Source organism: Mauremys mutica, chromosome 3, assembly GCF_020497125.1.
Source record: "Mauremys mutica isolate MM-2020 ecotype Southern chromosome 3, ASM2049712v1, whole genome shotgun sequence".
NCBI classification, from domain to species: domain Eukaryota; kingdom Metazoa; phylum Chordata; order Testudines; family Geoemydidae; genus Mauremys; species Mauremys mutica.
In genome coordinates this window covers 139280517-139301931 of record NC_059074.1, presented here as the reverse complement: position 1 = coordinate 139301931, position 21415 = coordinate 139280517, and the positions used below count along the sequence as shown (strand labels likewise).

The 21415-nt window shown below is 39.4% G+C and overlaps 1 protein-coding gene across 9 annotated transcripts in view; it reads left to right on the top strand.

The window, feature by feature from the left end:
* Positions 1-21415, top strand: part of CEP170 (centrosomal protein 170) — a 199841-nt gene that overhangs the window by 67042 nt on the left and 111384 nt on the right. For all 9 annotated transcript variants that reach the window (XM_045008470.1, XM_045008472.1, XM_045008469.1 and 6 more), the window contains exons 3-6: positions 5022-5111; positions 11426-11504; positions 14571-14629; positions 15504-15666. In XM_045008470.1, the coding sequence (XP_044864405.1) occupies positions 5022-5111; positions 11426-11504; positions 14571-14629; positions 15504-15666 (391 nt within the window). The remainder of the gene's footprint in view (positions 1-5021; positions 5112-11425; positions 11505-14570; positions 14630-15503; positions 15667-21415) is intronic.

Below are 21415 nucleotides of genomic sequence, written 5' to 3'. Positions count from 1 at the left end.
ACATTTGCCCTCCCTAGACGTCCGTAGGGCGCTCGCTTTTTATGTCGAGCGGACAAGCCTTTTTGTACGCCCCCAACTCTTCGTTGTATTGGCAGACCGGATGAAGGGCCTACCTGTCTCCTCCCAGAGCTTTCCATCTTGGGTGACATCATGCATTTGCACCTCCTGTGACTTGGCCCATGTTCCGTTGAGCCACCTTACTGCTCGTTTCACCAGGGCTCAGGCTTCTTCTGCTGCCTTTCCGACTCACATACCCTTCCAGGGGCTATGTCATGCTACTACCTGGTCCTCTATCCAGACCTTTGCCTCTTTGGTCTAACTGTCCAGAGATGATGCAGCCTTTGGCTCAGCAGTTTGCATTCTGCAATATCTCACTCCGACCCCACCGCCTACGTAAGGCTTGGGAATCACCTACATGGAATGGATATGAGCAATCACTCGACGAAGAAAAAACAGTTACTCATCGTTGTAACTGTTGTTCTTCGAGATGTGTTGCTCATATCCATTCCAAACCCACCCTCCTTCCCCACTGTCGGAGTAGCCGGCAAGAGGGAACTGAGGAGTGGGTGGATCGGCTGGTGTATATATCCGGCGCCATGGTGGCGCCACTCCAGGGGGTGCCCAGCCGACCCACTGAGTTGCTAGGGTAAAAGTCTTCCGACGAACGTGCACGCGGCGCGCACACACCTACATGGAATGGATATGAGCAACACATCTCGAAGAACAACAGTTACAACGGTGAGTAACCGTTTTTTCTTTGAGATGTGATGCTGACGTGTATTCCACAACCCACCCTGTGTTCCCTCTGCATTGGAATCTTGTGTTCGGTGCAAAGGAACTGAGGTTGGGTAGGGGCGGTGCCGCCTCATGTAGCCAGTGGAGGGGCTATGGCCACAAGTCACGAGCGCCACCCCTCTACGGGTACTGGGAGGCAAATTTTCCTACTCAGGTTTCTGGGGGCACACGCATTGAAATGGAATACACAGCTGCATCACATCTCAAAGAACCACAGTTACGGTAAGTAACCGTTTCTTTCTCCTTTCCAGCTGCTAAGGGGGTAAAGGTTTACATTTCGGACAGTTGTTAAAAGAAGATCCAAAAGATGGAGCCTCCTTTTCCAGCAGCTGGTAGTTTGAGTAGGGGTTGGACTTCTCATCATGTTGTCACTGAAGCTTCCTACCCTTATTTCTACATCTGCATATGGCTATTAGGTGTCCGTGAATCTTCTTAAGCTCTGTTCTGTATTAATTACTATATATTTAAGTCCTGGATGAAGTTCTGAAATTACTATAAAAATCAGTTTCAAATGGCATAGTCCCTGACATCACCTCACCCCCTCAAAACAGCCATATTTCTAAGACTAATCAATATTGAACTGGATTTTTTTGTTTTTGACTTTTCAAGACCCTGTAGATCATGGTTCTCAACCAGCATCCCAATCAGCACACATCTGTGCCCGTGACATCCTCAGGGCCATACACTTTGTATATATATTGTGTGGATATGGCCCACATAACACAGAGAGAGCTGCACAATGGTAAAATAGATTGAGAACCACTGTTCTACATTATAAATTCTTTTGAGCAGGCACTGTCTTCCCTGTAACACAATTTGGCCCTGATCCTAATTTGTTCCTCTGTTAAAAAATGAGTGCTACCATTAAAATCCGATAGAGAAGAGAAGGGTGATAGGCTGCAAGTTTAAATTGAAGTAATGCCAGAGAGAAAATCCCAATCTGGAATCCATGCAGCATTTGATTCCTTAAAACCAACAGCAGCGCAAAAAAAAAAAAAAAAGCCTATTAAGAAGTGAGAGAGATGAATAAGACATTGTCAACTATAAAATGGTGAAAAGGTTCCAGACCTTATAGTTATGGAGATAGGTATATCTCATAGAGCTGGAAGGGACTCTGAAAGGTCATCAAGTCCAGTCCCCTGCCTTCACTAGCAGGACCAAGTACTGATTTTTGCCCCAGATCCCTAGAGTGGCCCCTCAAGGATTGAACTCTCAACCCTGGGTTTAGCAGGCCAGTGCTCAAAAAACTGAGCTCTCTCTCCCCTTCTAGCAGCAATGATTGAGAGAGATGTTAGTCCTACCAATGCAGAGAAGATATGTGCTAAAATATTCCAGGACTCTGGGAACCCCCCTTTTTTTTTTGTAAGTGTTTTTTATTTAAAAATCCATTTTATGGTAAGTAACATATAAAATCTTTAATCCTACATTTTCAAAATTTGTCAGAAATTCTTCTCATACCTGATATTAAGCATACCAATTTCTAGTAAATTAGTTACTCTAGTCAAAAGTTAGAGAGGATAGAAAACAGAACTTGGCATTGGGAAGGGAAGCTAGCCTCTCCTTAACTGTGGAACCTTTACTGGTGGTGTCATACTGAATATGTTTGATTTAATAAAAGTACTGAGCCTTGCCTTAATTGTTCCTCCCTATTTCTTCATACCTTAGCAGATTTTTTTTTCAATCTTGAAACCTGGAACCAGTGTAGTAAATTGTGGTATTACTTAACATATACTGTGTCAGTATGTATTGTGAAATTTCCTATGTTACTCTACGAGAAACATTAGTAACAGATTTATAAGTTGCTGTTTCTTTTTGTGAATCTGGGTTTAATGCTAACAATTTGTGCAAGGTAGTGGAAGCAGTTGTGAGGTAAACATGATGAGTAATCTGGACCTGAAAGCAGAACAGATTATGTCATTAAAACAAGCTCTTAATTTAAAGATCTATTTAATTAGATGGGAAGCAAGAGAAATTCCGCACTCTTAATTACATTCAGGAAATATCATTAAATTGTCTGAGAAAGAAGTCTTTGGAGAATCCTGAATCCTTAGTTTAAATATCTCTACCTCTGAAGAATCTGTTGAAGGTTAATTCTTGGTCACATATTTAAATAATAAAAATAAAGCCTTTTCATGATTAACTCTGGCCTGGAATCCTTACATGCTTATCTCTTTTGGGTCAAAGAAAGTATGAAAGTATATTTGAGGTTTTAAATTGGAACATTGAAGGCAACCAGCAACTTGTCTAAGCCTTGTTGAATGTAGATGTTTTGGGCAACTGGCTAAGGTATTGCTTAGTTATCTGGTGTGACAGATAGTCATTGTTAATTATACAAAACTACAGTAAACTCAAGTTTAAAGGCATAATAATAACCATATGTATCAAATCGCTTGAACCATTACATGATGACTTCACAATGTAAGATTACCAGACTGTGAAAAGCGTAATTTTATAAGTCTGTATCAGGTATGTGTGTTTGCTCAGAGTATACTGCCCAAGTAAACAGAAAATCACAAGTGTCAAAAAATGTAAATTTCCCAGTTTTAAAGAAAATTCAGAATGCCTACAACACCACTTCAAACAAAAATGTTAAAGATTTTTTTCATAAAACTTTATTTTCTGCAGGATCTACATTGCCTTTTAATAAATAATTGTGGCATAGTGAATGGCTTGGAAGAAATCAGTAATGGAATACTGTATATTGAGCTTTTCAATTTTACTTAGTTTATACTATAGCCATGGGACAGATGTTTTTTGGTTGTCAGTTGGATTTTTGTTTTTTGTAAGACATTAATATATTAAGGCATAGTCTCCAACCTCTAAATATTTATCAAATAACTTACCTCAAATTTTTATTACACAACTCAGTTAATATAACAGGTCCAAGTCACATATATGATAGTAAAAACATAGTCAACAGTGTCCTGCTTTTTAAAACATACATTTGTGAATTATAGAAATATATTATTCACCTACATATATTTGTAATATTGTAGCTAAAAATACTTGAGTTTAGCATTTTGATTTCTTCTTTAACAGTTGATGTTAGTACTAATCCAAAAACAGCAGTCTGGGAAAAATATATATTGCCATATATCCCAGAACAATGGCAACTGCAGTACAGAAAATGACATTTGAATAACATTTCTGATAACTAGCACTAACCATCTGGTTATCCTGATCCTTTCCAATCAGAAGCTGGAAATTAACAATGGCCTCTTCCCTCTGTTTCTATGCAAATGCTACTTAACTCCAGAAAGGTGATTTACCCAGCTGTCCCAATGTTCTAAATTCACCATGTGGTTTTACTCAGTGAATGATGCCTCCCAAAGTGCAGAATGGGGGACAAGTATATGGCTAAAAGTATGTGTGTTCTCTTGTAGCAATGGACACAAATGCCACTTACCGTTTATGAGGTTTACTTTTTAGTTTCAAAATTGATGTTCCGTGAATACACCAAGTACTGGTGAGCTAATATCTTCCAGGGAGGTGGATACAACTTAATTTAACAAACATCCATCCATTTTAGTACACAAAATATTTTGGACAATCATCAGATTTGTCAGACAACCAGATTTGATACGCACATTGCCCTTGGAATAATCACCTTAAAATTGTTTTTCTAACATACTAAATGATACGAAGGGGAAATTGGTTCCCTAGTTTTAAACATTTTTATTAAGCTTCTTTTTAAAGTAATGCTTTCATGGAGTATTGTTGTGAATAGCGTAATGGGTTAAATACTCTAGCCTGTTGATGCTGAAGGTTTAAGTTCATCTGTATTTGGCACAAATATAAGGATTTTAGACCGTGTTGTTTCCACATTATTTATCCATGTTACAAAACCATCTCTCTGCTAGCAATCCTTGGGGAACACCTGGTACAACAGAATATACTTCTAGCCCAGCTGAAATAGTGTGGTAGTTTTACATTTCATTAAGGGCTTGTAAATGCTTAAAATGTTGTAAATCTGAACTATGGAGGCTTCTAGTGAAAGAATTCTAGAAAATATAATTCAGGACCATGAAAGTAGGAAGATCTGGTATCCAGCCTGTCTAAGAGAAAATAAATCTCACAAACACACTCAGTTACTTTTGATAAACTTAGTTAGAACACGTCAACTGTACCATGTTAGTATGAAAAAGATTGTCTGTAGCGTCTTCTCTTTTCATCTGTAGCTTTCCTATTTTCTCCTTGCATTAATTTTAATCTTTTTAATATTTCAGTCACGTAGTGTGGACAAGCAACACGCTGTAGTTAACTATGATGCCTCTACGGACGAACACTTGGTGAAGGATTTGGGCAGCCTAAATGGGGTAAGTCAACAAATCCAAGATGTCTTCCTCAGTCATGTAAGGGGCAAAGTCAAATGTTACAGTAATACGAGAGCATGATTGTGTTAAATTAAAGTTGAAGTAGAGGAAGTTCTGAAGAATAAAAATGAACATGGTGTAAGTATTTGTACAGCATATATCACAGTGGGTTCCTGGTCCCTGACTAGGGCTCTTAGACACTATGTTAATACAAATAATAAACTGTAGCATTTCAGAAATACAAAAGCAACAAACCTCTAGTTGAATAGGTCAGTATATAAGCACACTAATAAGTGGTATTGCACTCTCTAAAATTTTAGTGTTAGGGAAAGCATACTTACTGTAGGAAATCGTGTTTAGCCATGTTAATAGTGCATTGGAATCCTTTTTCCTCTATTTTTGAAAAAAGGATTTGTTATACACATATGTGAAAAAGTTATCCAGTAGTTGATTTTATATAAAATTATTTTCCCATAGTTTATTTTGTAATTTGTCTTTGCTATTTTAGCATATCTTATTTTTTCATTGTAATTTATCTGTGAATATAATGTAATAAATGTAAGATAGTGGATAGAAAATCTATAATATAGTAAACAGGCAATAAAGTTCTCAAGAGCAGAACTGTTCATAAAAAGCTTCATATGATCTTTTACGTTTTAAGGCACTTCTAGGGATTGCGTTTGCAACCTGCTGGGTAAGTGTGTTAAATATATTAGTGTACGTCATAGTAGTTTATGTTAAAGTTTAGCGACTGTCATATTTTAGTAGTCCTTTTAGACATTACCATATGAATTTTATATAGACTGTAGTCATGTCCAAATTAAAGAATGTGGAGTATAAAACCTGTTTATATTACAGTAAAACCTCAGTTACGTACATCTCGGGAATGGAGATTGTTCATAACTCTGAAATGTTTGTAACTCTGAACAAAACGTTATGGTTCTTTCAAAAGTTTACAACTGAACATTGACTTAATACAGCTTTGAAACTTCATTATGCAGAAGAAAAATGCTTTTTTTACTACCTTAATTTAAATGTAACAAGCACAGAAATAGTTACCTTACCTTGTCAAATCTTTTTAAAACTTTTCCTTTTTTTTTCAGTAGTTTACATTTAACACAATACTATACTGTATTTACTTTTCTTTTTTTATGTCTTTGCTGTACCTGATTGTGTACTTCCAGTTCCAAATGAGGTGTGTGGTTGACTGGTCAGTTCATAACTCAGGTGTTCCCAACTCTGAGGTTCTACTGTATATTTAAAAAAACGTGTTCAGCTGTGACTCCTGGGACTGTACTTACTGAGACTGCCATCTCTTCACTGCACTTCAATTCCTGTAATATTTATGACAAGCTAAATCAGTATTGCCCATGTGTTTACTGATAGTCTTTGGTTTTATTTTTTGTTTTAATCTCCCCAGCATCATGCCTCAGACATTCTGTGATAGCTCACCCAACATGCAAAGGATACATATCAAATGATTCCTTATTTTCCCAAAGTTAAGGTAGAGAATATTAGGTCATGTAAGGACTACATTCATATTTTTACCCATCTCTTCCTTCTGAACCTCGCCCATTTTCTGCTAAACCTGATGCCTGTAGCTCATAATTTTCATTGATATCACAATGTCATGCTTCAGCCAAACAACAATGTTGCTGGGCAGTGTATACAGTAACTTCACACCTTTCACAGAACTAAAAAATTGAATATTGCCTTGGTACACATATCACAACCTAATTTCATTTATGTGCTAGCAAAATGATCCCAGCTAGTAATATATTGGATGCTTTAAAAGGATCATTTTCCTAAAGCTGAAAACAAGTATGAACAAAATAGAATCGGAGGAGAAATTTAAGACCAATTCGAACAATTTCAGATTCTTGCTTATGTTTAGGGTGTTTTGTCTTTTTATTTTATTTTATTTTATTTTAAAAGGGGGTAATTCCTTGCTTGGCTCCCTTTTTTAGTCGGCCCAGATGGCATAGCTCAACCAACTTCTGTGCAGTTTTTTATTCTATTTTAAATGACAGTCTTAGTAGCCTACTGTTGAGAGGTCATGCTGACGTGTGAGGAAAGTTAAGGAGGGATTTGCCAAACCCAATGGTGTCCATGCAAGCCCAAATGGGTAGGTAACAGAATGGATAAGAGGCTGCCACCTCTGTTCTGGTAGTGGAGCCTGAGGTGTTTGTGGGACTTCTGCTCTCATGAGTCTTTATTGATCTCTTCACAATGAGAATTACTGTGTTCGTATGAATACAGAGAATTGTTGCTTTGGTTCCAGACATGCAAAAACAGCCCTGTTCAGTAAACTTAACACAAACAGCATAGGCTGTGCTGGGGGTCACCCCATCTGCCCTGTTCTCTTCCTTCTTCACATACTTGGCCAGTAACTCTACTGTGATCTCTATAGTTCAACAGTGGCACCCTGGTCAGCAAGGCATTTAGACATACAATCATAAAAAAAAGTTTCCCAAATTTAGTTCAGCTGAGACTCAATTTTCTTGTCAGACAAATATTCATTAGTTCATTGTACTTCACTGGTATGATGGCTTCTTTTGTGCCATGCTCCAAAAATAGTTTAACAGTGATCACAAAGAAGCAGGTGCTGGTGAGAAACCACTTGCAAGAGACTTGCATAGGTAAGGGGCTGTGACGGTGCTGCCCGTAAGAGTCAGCTGAGGTCACTTAATTAGGGTGAACTGCAAACAAAATGCAGACAAACCCCAGAAGCTGGTGGTTATTCCAATACTTAGATTTACCAACCAGCACAGAACAGCTTCTACAGTACCTCACTGGTTACTCAGAAGTTCAAACACCGCAGTTCCCTTAAAGTGCCCAGCCTCAGGCCTCCATCCAGACACACATGTCAGATATGATGATTACTGAAAATCTTATCTCATCATATAAAAGAAAAGGTTCTTCCGATCCCAAAGGATCAGCCACATACCCAGGTCGAATTATAATTTAGATCTTACCCAAAAAACACGTTATAGCCAATTCTTATTAACTAAGCTAAAATTTATTAAAAAAGAAAAGAGAGAGAGTTGGTTAAAAGATCAATATACATACAGCCTTGAATTCAATTCTTGAGGTTCAGATACATAGTAGAGGTGAGCTTGTAGTTGCCAAAAGTCCTTTTAGAAATAGTCCAGAGGTTATAGTTCAATGTCCATATTCAGGGTGACTCCAGTCAGTGACTGGGGATCTCAATCCTTATGGCTTAAGATTTCCCCTTCTTGAAACCCTAAGCAGATCTGAGATGAAGTAGGATCGTGTCCCAGGGTTCTTATACATTTCCAGCAGCCTTTCAGCCTGAGAAAACAATAGGCTTAACTATACTTCTAAACATCCTGGCAATTAGCACAGGTTAATTTATCCATTAAACAGTTCAGATGCAGGTTACCACAACCTTCAAAGAGACACATAGTATTATTGTCTATTTCATTCAAGTATCATCACAAATGTTAATATTTCTTTTTTGATCTTTGAATTAAAGTTATAGCAGTAGACAAGACTTGTTTGCTTACATCACAAGACCTGAGCAAACATCTACCCTTCTCCCTCTAATAATGCAGACTTGCATTTCAAAGCTCTAGTCATTTACATATCTTCCTAACCAGTCCCTAAGGTTCACCCATGGGTCAGGTCAGTCTGTGAGTTAATTAACTCTTTCTGGCCCTGTCACCTTCCAACAAAATATTATAGTACACTCATAACGTCACAGGGGCTTCTGAAAATATTGACCTTGAACTAGCAGAGTGCAAAAACTTGACCAGAAGGGTCAATTGAGTGGTGGTGGGTGCTGTTAGGGCAGAACTTGCTGTCTATGTTGTATATGTCCACATGTGGTCAGACTGTTACTACTCCATCCTTAGAGGTTTTTAAGGCCCGCCTTGACAAAGCCCTGGCCAGGATGATTTAGTTGGTGTTGGTCCTGCTTTTGAGCAGGGGGTTGGACTAGTCTCTTCCAACCTTAATCTTCTCTGATTCTACTCATTATGCCAGGGATGGCCAAACCCTGGGAGTGGGGTTTTTAGGGCATCAGCAAGAGAGAGGTTGAAACCTCGAGCACTGGCAGGTGTGCCCCAAGGGCTGTTCAAGACAGATCAGTTTTTGCCCATGATATGATACTCAGGTTTCTGAATGACCTGGAGCGACTCATCCTCAAGTTCATGACCCTATCCCGCCTTGGGATCTGAACCTGGTGCTTCCAAGGCTCACGGGGTCCCCTTTGAGCCATTAGCCTCATGTTCATTGCTGCTTCTCTTATGGAAGGTTTCCTTCCTGGTCGTAATCACTTTGGCCCGCAGAGTCTCTGAAATTACAGCACTCGCTTCCAAACAACCCTATATGGTAGTCTATACAAAGACAAGGTCCAACTGCAGCGCCACTCTGCCTTCTTGCTGAAAGTGGTGTTGCAGTTCCACAATAATCAGGATATATTCCTGCCAGTATTTTTCCCAAAGCCTCATAAATCCAGCAAGGAATGCAGGCTACAGACCCTGGATGCCAGATGGGCATTGGCCTTCTACCTCAAGAGGACCAAGCCCTTTTGCAGTAGCAGACAAGATGAAAGGCAGGCCAGTTTCCTTCCAGAGGATCTCCTCATGGATAACCACCTGCATCAGGTTCTGCTGTGAGCAAGAAGGGGTGTCACTGCCAGCTCTCGTGACACCCTTTCCAACAGAGCTCAAGCTTTGTCAGCAGCCTTCCTTGTGCAAGTACTGATACAGGACATCTGCAGAGCCGCGACCTGGTCTTCAGTCCACACCTTCGCATCGCATTATGCCATTACCCAGCAAACCGAGGATGATGTAAGCTCTGGTAGAGCAGTGTTGCAAGCCGCAAGACTGTGAACACTGAGCCCACTCCAGGGATACTGCTTGAGAGTCACCTAATATGGAATCAGCAAGAGCAAGCACTCAAAGAAGAAAAAATGGTTACCTACCTTTCTTAACTGTTGTTCAAGATGTGTTGCACATGTCTATTCCATGACCCACCTTCCTACCCCACTGTTGGAGTTGATGGCAAGAAGGAACTGAGAGTGTGCAGGACTGGCGGTGCCTTATATACCGGCGCATGAGCACAGCACTCCAGAGGATGCCAGAGCCGATCCTATGGATACCTCTAGGGGAAAAATCTCCAGCAGCGTTGTATGCAGTGCACGCACACTTAACATGGAATGGACATGAGCAACACATCTCAAAGAACACCAGTTATGAAAGGTAGGTAAACTTTTTTTTTTTTTTTGGCCACCAGGACTGGCAAAAACATATTTTTGTGTTCGTTTCTCATGAAAGACACTCAAGTACCATGCTGACATGCAACCTTATGAAAACCGAGACAGACAGAGAAATGGCTTCTTTGCTTAATTCTGGCAGCCAGAACTTACATGTTAGTTTAAAACCCACAATTGAGATTCTTGAGAATTTTTACACTGGTTACATTTTGGGGAAGGAGTTTCATTTCTGTATTCTCAGGAAAAGTGCAAGTTTCATCCAAAATTATGTTTAAGCGGACAAAACAAATATTTTAAGATTCAATTCCGGGCGTACATTAATAGTTCAAGAATTTTGTGGGTGGTTTTTTTGGGGAGATGGGGGCTCCCAACCTCCAAGATACTTACATCCATTTAAGTTGTGCCATCCCATTACAAAATCATGTAATTATAGATGCCTCCAGTTTAGAATATAGTGGTCACCTAAGCCATCTTTGAATATAAGGCCTCTGGACACCAGAAGAAATTAGATTTCATATGGACATAATCAACTAAACAATTCTCCTGGCACTGAAAGCCTTTCTTTCTGAGATTAAAGATTAGTCTTTGCAGAACTAGACAAGCAGTGCCACAGCAATGCAGTACTTCTTATTCCATGCCATTTCATGTCCAGGCCTCGTTTAATTTTTTCACAAGAGTCAGTTAACATTCTTAAAATAACTGCACAACTGAACATCTCTATGGATTGGATAAACAAGGCTACCAGGAAAAAAACTATTTGAGGGAACAGCATATTGTAGTAATGAACAATTCCAGTACATACTACTAATAAGATTAAAATGGTAATAAGCTTTACAAGGTTTGTCTGATTATACCACCCTGATTTGCTGATTCTAATATTTCACTTCCTTCTTGAAATACTTTGTTAGGCGAGTAATAGCTCTACACAATTGTTTAATTCACCAATAGGATCATGCATCATTAACCAGTAATGTTAATTATGTAGTGCTGCAACTTCTTATGCAAGATTAGGTTGGTACTGGTAGTTTAATTACAGTTTAAAATATAACAATATCTATTTTCTCTTTTTATTTTGTAGACATTTGTCAATGATGTGAGGATTCCTGAACAGACATACATTACTCTGAAGCTTGAAGATAAATTGAGATTTGGCTATGATATCCTTGTTATAAAAATGTACAACTATTTGCAAGGCATTTTTCTTGTAAAAGTATATTAGCTCTTCTTAGTTTAACTGATCATAAAGTGATCTGATTTGCATGCTTTTCATATTTTTTTGGTATTTATTAGAAGTAAATCTGCAGCCTATATTCCTTTGCCCATTAAGAAAATATGAATTGTCGAGAACCTGTAGTTTTAGAAATATTATGCCCAGTGGCAAATCAAGAATGGACTAAGGAACGTTCTCTGAAAAACAGGGGCTAAAATAAGAACTTTAGACTGCTAAACTGTTGCTGAATGTTACAAGTTCCCGCTAGTATCGGATATTAGCTGTGCTGCTGAAAGTACCATGCTCATCTTAATAATACTCTGTGCGTTTCAGTGAAATGTTAGTGAACAGAAGCAGTAACACAGAGAAGGTGAAGAATCCGTACTGAACAGCTATACGTGCACATTGAGGAAGACAATTCTGGTTACTTAGTGAATGCTGATAAATACCTTGTAACTGGCACAATATTTCATATAAATGCTTTAAACTCTAATTCAAAGAGAAATACGGAATTAATTTGTGCTGGTTGTTACAGTCAATGTCTCTGGTGAGGTTTTCATAAAGAAACTAGGAAGAACATAATCAGCCCAACTCCAGAGAGAACATCAACTTCTCCTATACTGAGTGGAACAAAATTTCCTGTCTCTATGTATGTTGCCCATCAAGAGGGAGATGAACAAGACGACTTGCATACGGTAAAAGTGAGATTAAGGAATGTGAAATGTACACCCAGAAATATCCTCATTGGTGGGCTGGTGGTTTTCCAGTTTGCATAATGAAATAGCAATAACATCCTTTGGCATCTCCATGTTTCAGAACCCAGTATGTGAGGTGGTAAATAATCACATTGCCCAGCTTTGCAAGAAGCTGTTACATGCCTTCTCAGCTTTTCCAATGCTCCCTGGAACCATACAAAAGGATAGGAAGAATAGAGCAGCCATGTTACCTTTTGTCTTCCTAGCTAAAAAGGTGATGGCTGTCAGGTTTACTTAACCTAGCAAAGGACCTTCCAGTGTCTCTATCTCATAGAGGAGGTTTGCTACTGGAAAAAACATTCCTTCGTCCAGGACCAGACAGCTTCAAATTGGACACTTCAATTAAATGATTATCATCACTCTCATGGACCTGAAACAGAAGTTAACACAGAAAACTTATGATCTTGGCTGATGCAAACTCAGTGTTAAAGAACTGAAACATAGCCTTGAGTTCCTCGAGGAGGGCCTTAATGTGGATGTATGAATGTCCCAGCAAAAAGGTGAAATCTCTGTAATGTATAGAGGTATAGTATAATGATAGGAGTATAATGTAATGTTAATAGCCTGTTCAAGAAAAGGAAGTTTTGTGTAAATTCCAACATTAAATGATTCCTTAGGGCAACAGCCCATATTCCAGCCTCACAAAGTCAGCCCACGACCTTGGAACCTCTCATTCAGCTCCTTACTGCACTACCCAGATTGAATTCCTCCAGGAGCTATCATTTTACTTCCTATCTATTAAAGTAGACATCTGGATAGCTGCTGTCTCCAATCAGATTAGTTTTGTAGTCTGCATGTTTCTCCAGTGAAACCCTATATTGTATTTTTAATTCAAATAGGTAGTCTTCACAATTCATTCATTCCCAAAGTAAATTCAAGAAACGCTCCTCCTTCTGTTAAGCATCAAAATCCAGTAATTAGGAGCACTGACAATCTGAGTACTCATGTCACCTGTATTGAGATCTGCTGTGCAGCCTCATGGCCATCCGTAAATTCAGCATATTGGTGATCCAGTCTTTAGTCAATTTCACTTTTGGAAAAAGTCTTCTTCGCACCGTAGTGGTCAGATGAAGAAGAAAGGTAAATAAATACCACATTTTAGATGTCCATGTTTAAAGGATGAGTCTGCGTCCTACCCTGGAAGCGCAATCTTGTGAAAATCCAGTTGTAATGGATCTGTGGACTTGAGCATGATGAAGAATATAAAAACTTATGTGTGCCTATCAGAAATGCCCTTTTTTTGAGTAATAAGTTCCACAGATCTGGTCTGTACTGCAAACAGATAATCCAGAAAAGAGATGGAAATTTACATCCAAAGATTTTGGGTTTGTTTCATTAGGGGACATTGCCCATGCTCTGCAGTAGTATAAATTGTGCTTTTTCTTCTAAGTATAGTTAACACAATATGTAATTTAAGAAAGTACAATTGCATTATTCTGCCTGTGGAAGATGTCATAACTGGAGCTAACTTCAGGGGGCTAATACGTTACCTTGCAGACAAAGACTGACTGACTCTTGTTTTAGCCCCACACTCCAAGAAGACTAAGGTACCCTGTGGACCTCACTACTTGGGAAAAAAAGAGAACTTTCAATTAAGCACAGATAAATTTTCCAATTCTAGACACTGAGCTAAATGTTAGTATATTAAATGGAAAAAAAGAATAAGATGGTGACATAACCGTTGATAACATACACTGATACATAAGTATATCTCATGATCTCTCATGGTCAATCGTCGTCCTCCCAAACCTTTGTTTGCCGTCATTCCTTGTTGTATGCCTAATTTGTAAACTCTTCATAGCAAGGACTAGTCATTTTTATACTACTGTATTTACAAGGTACATACTGTAGCTATTGTACATATTGTACTGTATTTATTACAAGTAATGAATCACAATGTGTTTATTTTGACAAATATACTTCATAATATGTTAGTCATAAGTGTAATATTTTTTTTAAACTGTGATCTTAATAATATGAGACTACATTATAGTATCTTCTAGACCTTTTAGAAGCTGGATGAGACTATCGGGGTTTTGTGAGAGCTTTTGTAAGTAAGCAAAGTAAGAATGTATCAAATTTCTAATATTCTTATATTGTTTGGTATTTTCATCCTATTAAGTTACATTTATTCCATTTTAAAGAAAAAATCTCAATTTTTTGCTGTGGCATATCTTAAAGTAAGACTTTCTGTCTGTAGTGTAATTTTTTTGTGGAGCTGTGAAACTTTTCAGGTGGTTTTCCTTATCATTTCATACATACTAATCTTTTTACTGTAGTCAGAGGTGAAATGAGGGTCCCTGAAGAAGCCCTTAAGGTAATAACGTGCAATCACTACTGTCACTGTTTAAGGGTTAACTGCACCTTTGGCCTCCCCTCCCCACCTCTTTGCTTTCTCAAGGGCAACCACTTAAGGTTTCAGGTTTTTTAGCAGTCACCTTTCTCACATGGAGACCCATGTCTCTCTCCAGGCCAGGTTTTAGGCGTGCAATCCCTCTGCACCTCACTGTGAGTTCTCCAGCAGATCTGACTTGGGTCTAGCAGTGGTTCACTCTTTCTCCAGGTGCTAGACTATAACAGTGCAGACCAGTTATCAACCAGCATTCACAAAGCAAAGTACATTTACTCTTGAGTCATAAGCATCAAAGACAAAACATTAAAATTAAAGAGAAAAAAAAACAAAACAGCCACATCATCAAGCAGATCTACACGTATGCTAAAAGCTTACTAGAAGTCACTCCACCTCCAGCATTTGGCTCTGGTAGGAGATCAAGAGTAAGAACACCTTGGGACAGTTTAGCTGTTTCTTTATAGAATTTGGGCACTTGATCTCTGACCGACTGTAACAGGTAACACCAGTCAACGCTCTTCTCCTCAGGGGGAAAAGCTTCAGAGGCTGAGTTTTTGCGTAACTGGCATTGGGGATTTTGTATTAACCGCCCAATACCCCAGGAAACCAACTCACCAAGCCAGGACACTGAAAAGGCATTGAACATCTATTATAGCAGAAGTCCATGCCTCCCTGGCACATTTCGATACAATAATCTTTTGAAGTCCTCATGCTTCCCAAATTTCACATCTGTCACACTTTTATTTATGTATTCTGCCCTTCTCTTTATATGTATAACTATAGTTAATGCAGTTTATTTTAGTTGTGAGATCTTTTTCTTTTTTTCTTAAATGTTGTTTAGCATGAAAAATTTACAAGTCAACTCCAGTTATCCCAAAAATCCTCAGAGGCAGAAGGATCAAAGCCAGTCAGCTCCACAGGTACAGAGCCAAAGGTACCAGATGCCACAGGTGAAGTGCATCACAAAGCTATAGAAGCATTGAAGTCTGAAGAAAAATCTATGGGTGAGATCAATTTTTGTAGCAATACAATGTATAATTAGAGAAGGCAGGTTTTTTCTTTCCTCAGCTATTTCGACAGATACTGTAGACACGTTGCAGAAGAGATTTATTTGTATATATATATATATATATCATTTATTTATTTATTTCTTGGTAGTCCATCGATTCGATGATGACAAATCTGTGTAGATCATCTATTGTTAGTCTCATGGTGTGCCCTCTGATGACTGTACAAGCTAATTCTAGAGGTGCACATTTTACTGCAGATGGTGCATGGGAAGTTCGCGGTCAGTGGATTGTGCGCTGCTGATGCTCTGTGACGTCATTCGCGTGCCTCTTGTAGACGCTGGCAGCGATCTTCCTCAAAGGCGATGCAGTTATTTCTAACTGTTGCACGCCACTGTGTTCTGTCGCTGGCGGCATCCTCAAGGTCCCTATGTTTGATACTGCTGTACTGCAGATTGGCTTTGATGGTGTCCTTGTAACGTTTCCGTGGACGACCTATATGCCGGATGCCCTGGGAGAGTTCACCATACAGAAGCTGGCGGGGGATTCTATTGGCATCCATGCGGCTGACATGACCGGTCCAACGTAGCTGTGACTCATGATCATCATTTCGATGCTTGTCATCTGGGCTCTCTTGAGGACCTCGAGATTGGGCACTTTGTCTTGCCAGCGGATCTTCATGATGTTGCGGAGGCAGCGCATGTGGAATGCTTCAAGCTGCTTGATGTGACACCTATATAGTGTCCATGTTTCGCACCCGTACAAAAGAGATGAGAGAACAACAGCTCTGTACACAAGCAATTTTGTTGACATCTGGATGTTGTGGTGGTTTAAAACTTTGACACGCAGACAGCCAAGTGTGTGGCTTGCTTTGGATATTTGTGCGTTGATCTCATTATCCAGTGATCCATCACTGGATATGACACTACCCAGGTATTTAAAGTTCTCCATTACTTTAAGATGAGTGCCGTCAATGGAGATACTCGGGACAGAAGCATTTGATCCAGGTGCAGGTTGATGAAGAACTTCTGTCTTTCCGAGGCTGATAGTCCGAAGAGTTGCGAGGCCTCAGCAAACTTGTTGACAATGTACTGAAGATCATTTTCAGTGTGAGACATGAGGGTACAGTCGTCGGCAAAGAGTGCCTCAAGAAGGAGTTTCTGCACTGTCTTAGTCTTTGCATTCAGGCGACGAAGGTCAAAAAGTGAACCATCGTGCCGGTATTTCAAGTATATACCTTGGTCCAGATCTTTCATTGCATGGTTAAGGACGCATGCAAAGAACAGGTTAAATAGGACAGGAGTGAGAACACATCCTTGTTTCACACCATTGGTGATGTTGAAGGGGGCTGATGTGGCTCCATCAGACAATACTTCGCCTGTCATGCAGTCATGAAAAAGGCGTATAATCTGGACAAATTTTCTTGGGCAGCCAAGTCGTGTTAGAATGGTCCAAAGGGCTTCCCTGTTGACGATATCAAACGCCTTTGTCAGATCTATGAAGACAGCATACAGGTGCATATTCTGTTCAATGCACTTCTCTTGTATTTGTCTGACAGCAAACACCATGTCGACTGTGCTCCGGCCAGGTCGGAAACCACATTGACTTTCAGGTAGATTTGCCTCGGAAATACTGGCTATTAGGCAGTTCAAGATGATGCGGGTGATGATCTTCCCACCAACGGAGAGGAGGGATATGCCTCTATAGTTTGCACATTCTGCTTTGCTGACTTTTGTTCTTGAAAAGAGAGACAATAGTAGCGTCGCGGAGGTCCTGTGGTATGTTTTCATCCTCCCAGATGCTGATGATCACGCTGTGGAATGCTGCTAGTGCTGCTGGACCTGCTGCTTTGTATATCTCTGCTGGTATCCCATCTTTTCCAGGAGCTTTTCCTGAACTCATCTGGCTAACAGCTTTCTTAATCTCATCTATAGTGGGCGGAAAGTCAAGATCTGTCAGAGCAGGTTGTTGTGTAATTTCATTGAGGACATTATTATTCACGGTTGATGGTCTATTGAGAAGGTTGCTAAAGTGTTCTCGCCATCTTTCGTTGATGCCTTCTTTATCTTTAATCAGCGTTGTGTTGTCTGATGAGAGCAATGGGGTTGTCCTTGGTTTAGAAGGTCCTTAGACAGTCTTAATAGCACTGAAGAACATCTTTGAGTTGTGAGTCTGAGCACAGTGCTCAAATTCTTTGGCTTTGCTCTCCCACCAGTTGTCTTGTATCTGACGGAGGTCTTTCTGTGTTTTGCTCTGAAGGTACTTGAAATGGTCCCGTTTAGAGACTGAGGAGGGGTCATTCTGCCATTCGATAAAGGCTTTTTTCTTTACTTCCAGTGCTGAGCATATTTCTTCTTGGTTCTCATCAAATCAATCCTGATGTGTTCTTTTCTTTGGTCCAAGAGATGTTATTGCTGTGTCAGTCACTATCTGCTTGAACTGGTCCCACTTTTCGGTTACAGTACCGATCAATTGTCCGTGGGATGTCAGTTTGTCATCAAGACTCCTCTGGAAATTATTGATACACTGAGCATCCTTCAGTTTGGCTATGTTGAAAGCAGGTCGCACATGCTTAGGGCGTTTGTGCCGAGAGGGAGCGATGTGAAGTTGAAGAGACATCCTGACTAATCTGTGATCTGTCCAGCACTCTGCGCCTCGCATTACTCTGCCCTCTTCAGGACAGCACTGTTCACCCTAGTAAGGGAGGGGCCTAGAAAAGGTGGCCTAAAAATTGCCTGCCCTATAGCAACTGGCCAGCAAGCCGCGGCTGGCAGTTTAACCCAATCTGCGGCCGAAACCAAAAGAAAAATTTGAGGAAACTTACCATTGGTGTATGGAATGTTCGTACCCTCATGGATCGAGAAGCTGTTGCAAGACCTGAGAGAAGGACAGCTCTCATTGCTCGAGAACTAGCCCACTACAACATCGATATAGCGGCATTAAGTGAAACAAGATTGCCTGGGGAAGGTTCCTTGAGCGAACCAGGAAGTGGTTACACCTTCTTCTGGAAGGGTAAGACTGAGACAGAGGACAGAATACATTGAGTTGGTCTGGCAATAAAAACCTCATTGATGCATCAACTCCCAGACCTTCCAGTGGGTATCAATGAAAGATTGCTGAAACTACGCTTCCCACTAAATGCCAAACGTCATGCCACCATCATCAGTGCATATGCACCCACTCTAACATGCTCTGACAACTCAAAGGAACAATACTATGAAGATCTCGACAGACTGATCAAGGCCACACCTGTAACAGACAAACTACTCTTACTTAGAGATTTCAATGCCCGAGTCAGGGCTGACAGCGAGAACTGGAAAGGAGTAACCGGGCCACATGGTGTAGGCAGAATGAACAGCAATGGACTACTCCTTTTGAGCCTTTGTTCTGAAAATGACCTGACCATTACCAACACTCTGTTCCAACAAGTGGACAAATACAAAACGACGTGGATGCACTCTAGGTCCAAACAGTGGCATCTGATAGATTATGCCATTGTCAGAAGGCGAGACATCCAAGACGTACTGATCACCAGATAAAGATTTTTTTTTTAAAAAAAAGGTTTAATAATAACCCTCAGAATTTCTAGCTTTCTTTATCACAGCGTCCAGACATGAATATAAAAACTTGAGTAAGTTTTTTGCTCTGAGTTTCCTGAATTTCCAGCTCTTCCCCTGCACACAGCCATCACACCCAGTGCAAACTTTTGTGAACCTTAGCCATGGTAGAGTGGCACTTCATTGAATTTATTCACTAATGAGACTTTTCAGTTAACCGGTAATATTTTTTAGTACTCTTCTGTTCTTGATAGTTCTACCTCGTTGTATTTTTCTGTAATATTTTTCTGTTTTAGTAGGTTATAGTATAATTTATTATTTTTTCTGGTTACATTAATATTATTTGTATTACTCTAGCGCTTAGGGACCCTGATAATGGACCAGGACACCATTGTGCTCGGCACAGTGCAAGCACAGAAGAAAAGGACAGTCTTTGTCCCAGAGAACGTACACTCACCTGAGAGGTAGGAGATATGGATTCAAATCTTCTCTCTGTCTGATTCAAAAGATGGACTTGAATCCACATCTCCTATCTCCCAGGTGAGTGTCTTAATCAACAGGCTATACAGTTGTTTGTTTTTCTCTCTCTCTCTCCCACCCCCCCCTTCATCCATGAATATTTTTGCAAAGTTGGAACAGCTTCATTATGATCAATTGAGAGCAGAATACCGTGTAGCCTACTGGTTAGGGCACTCATCTGCTAGGGGAGAGACTTGAGTTCAAATCCCTGCTCCTATGAATATTTAAGTATTTATACAAAATGGAACATATTCAACAGGAGAGATTGAGTAACCCACCTCCGAATAGCCTATAGTTTGGAGGTTAGGATGCTCACCTGGGAAGGGAAGATCTTAATTCAGATACCTATTTTAGAGTGGGAATTCAAGCCTGGTTTTCCCACCTGCCAAGCAAGTGTCCTAACCATTGGGCTAAAGGGGCGCACACATTCTCTCATTCTTATCCGAAGCACCATGAAAACATTTTCATTTTATTGAATAAACTATTTGAAAAAATTTTCCCAGCTCTACTCAGAAGTGTATTGAAGTCTTGATTTTTCTCTTCAGCCACTTGTTACATACATAAGTGTTTGCTATTGTTCATGCAGTTAAATACACTAAAATTCACTCCATTGTTTGTTACTGGGTTTTTTTAAACTACAGTATATTCTAAGGTAGAAGAACATTGTTTTGGAAGAAAAATAATTAGTTATATGGGTATTTTAAATTGTATTAAACATTTGAAGCGCCCATTCATTTATTTGTGGGTGAAATTTAACCCTTTGAACACTACTGAACAAACCATTATTTGCTAACAAGGTAGAAGTTCACAAATAGTCCTTATTTCCTAGCATGCAAATAGTGTATATTACTGTCAAAATATATAATACTTTCAGATATTCTATTTTGTGCACCAAACAAAAATGTCTGCTATAACATGATAGAGATTTGGGAATTCAGAAAAGGAAACAGAGCTGTTTTTACCATAGAGGGCACATATACCCAGTCACTGAGGTGTATCTGGTGTTGAAACACAATATAAAAGAAGTTAAGATGTATTCAGTTAGAACATCTGTATGATATTAAAATGGCCAAATCTTAATAGGGTGCAATATTGTTTTAAGAAATATGAACTGTTCTTAATATGGAGAGCAGGTCAGAGTTCAACTGACTGGTTAGTCATGGAGGTGGAATAACTAGTTCATATCTAATTTCTTACTTAACCCTTTCCTATTCAGCTACTTGTGCTATGTATATTATAAGTAAATAATGAGATTTAGTTCTTTTTGATAGCTAAATCTTTTGATAAATCTTTTTATATTTTCTTAGTTAACTATGGCTTTAAAAATAGCGTAGTCGAACTAACTCATATATAAGTGTGTACATATTGGTGTTCTTTAGTAACAGCCAGCTATTTGAAACCTTGGCAGCATTACAAAATTTGATCAGTTTTCCATGTGATAGGTATTCCAGCAAAAGGTCAATGTGTAAAAGAGAGAATCATTTCACAGAAATGGTAGCAGATAGCTTTTGATAATGTTCTGATAGTGAGATGATTTGTCTTTAAATGAAAGCTGAAAATAATATTTAAAAATACTGTGCAGTAGCAGCAAGATGTAAGTCACTTGTATTTGCATAAATTCCTAAGCAAGCAGTTTTGGTCAGATCATTAGTAAGCTTTTATATTTAGCA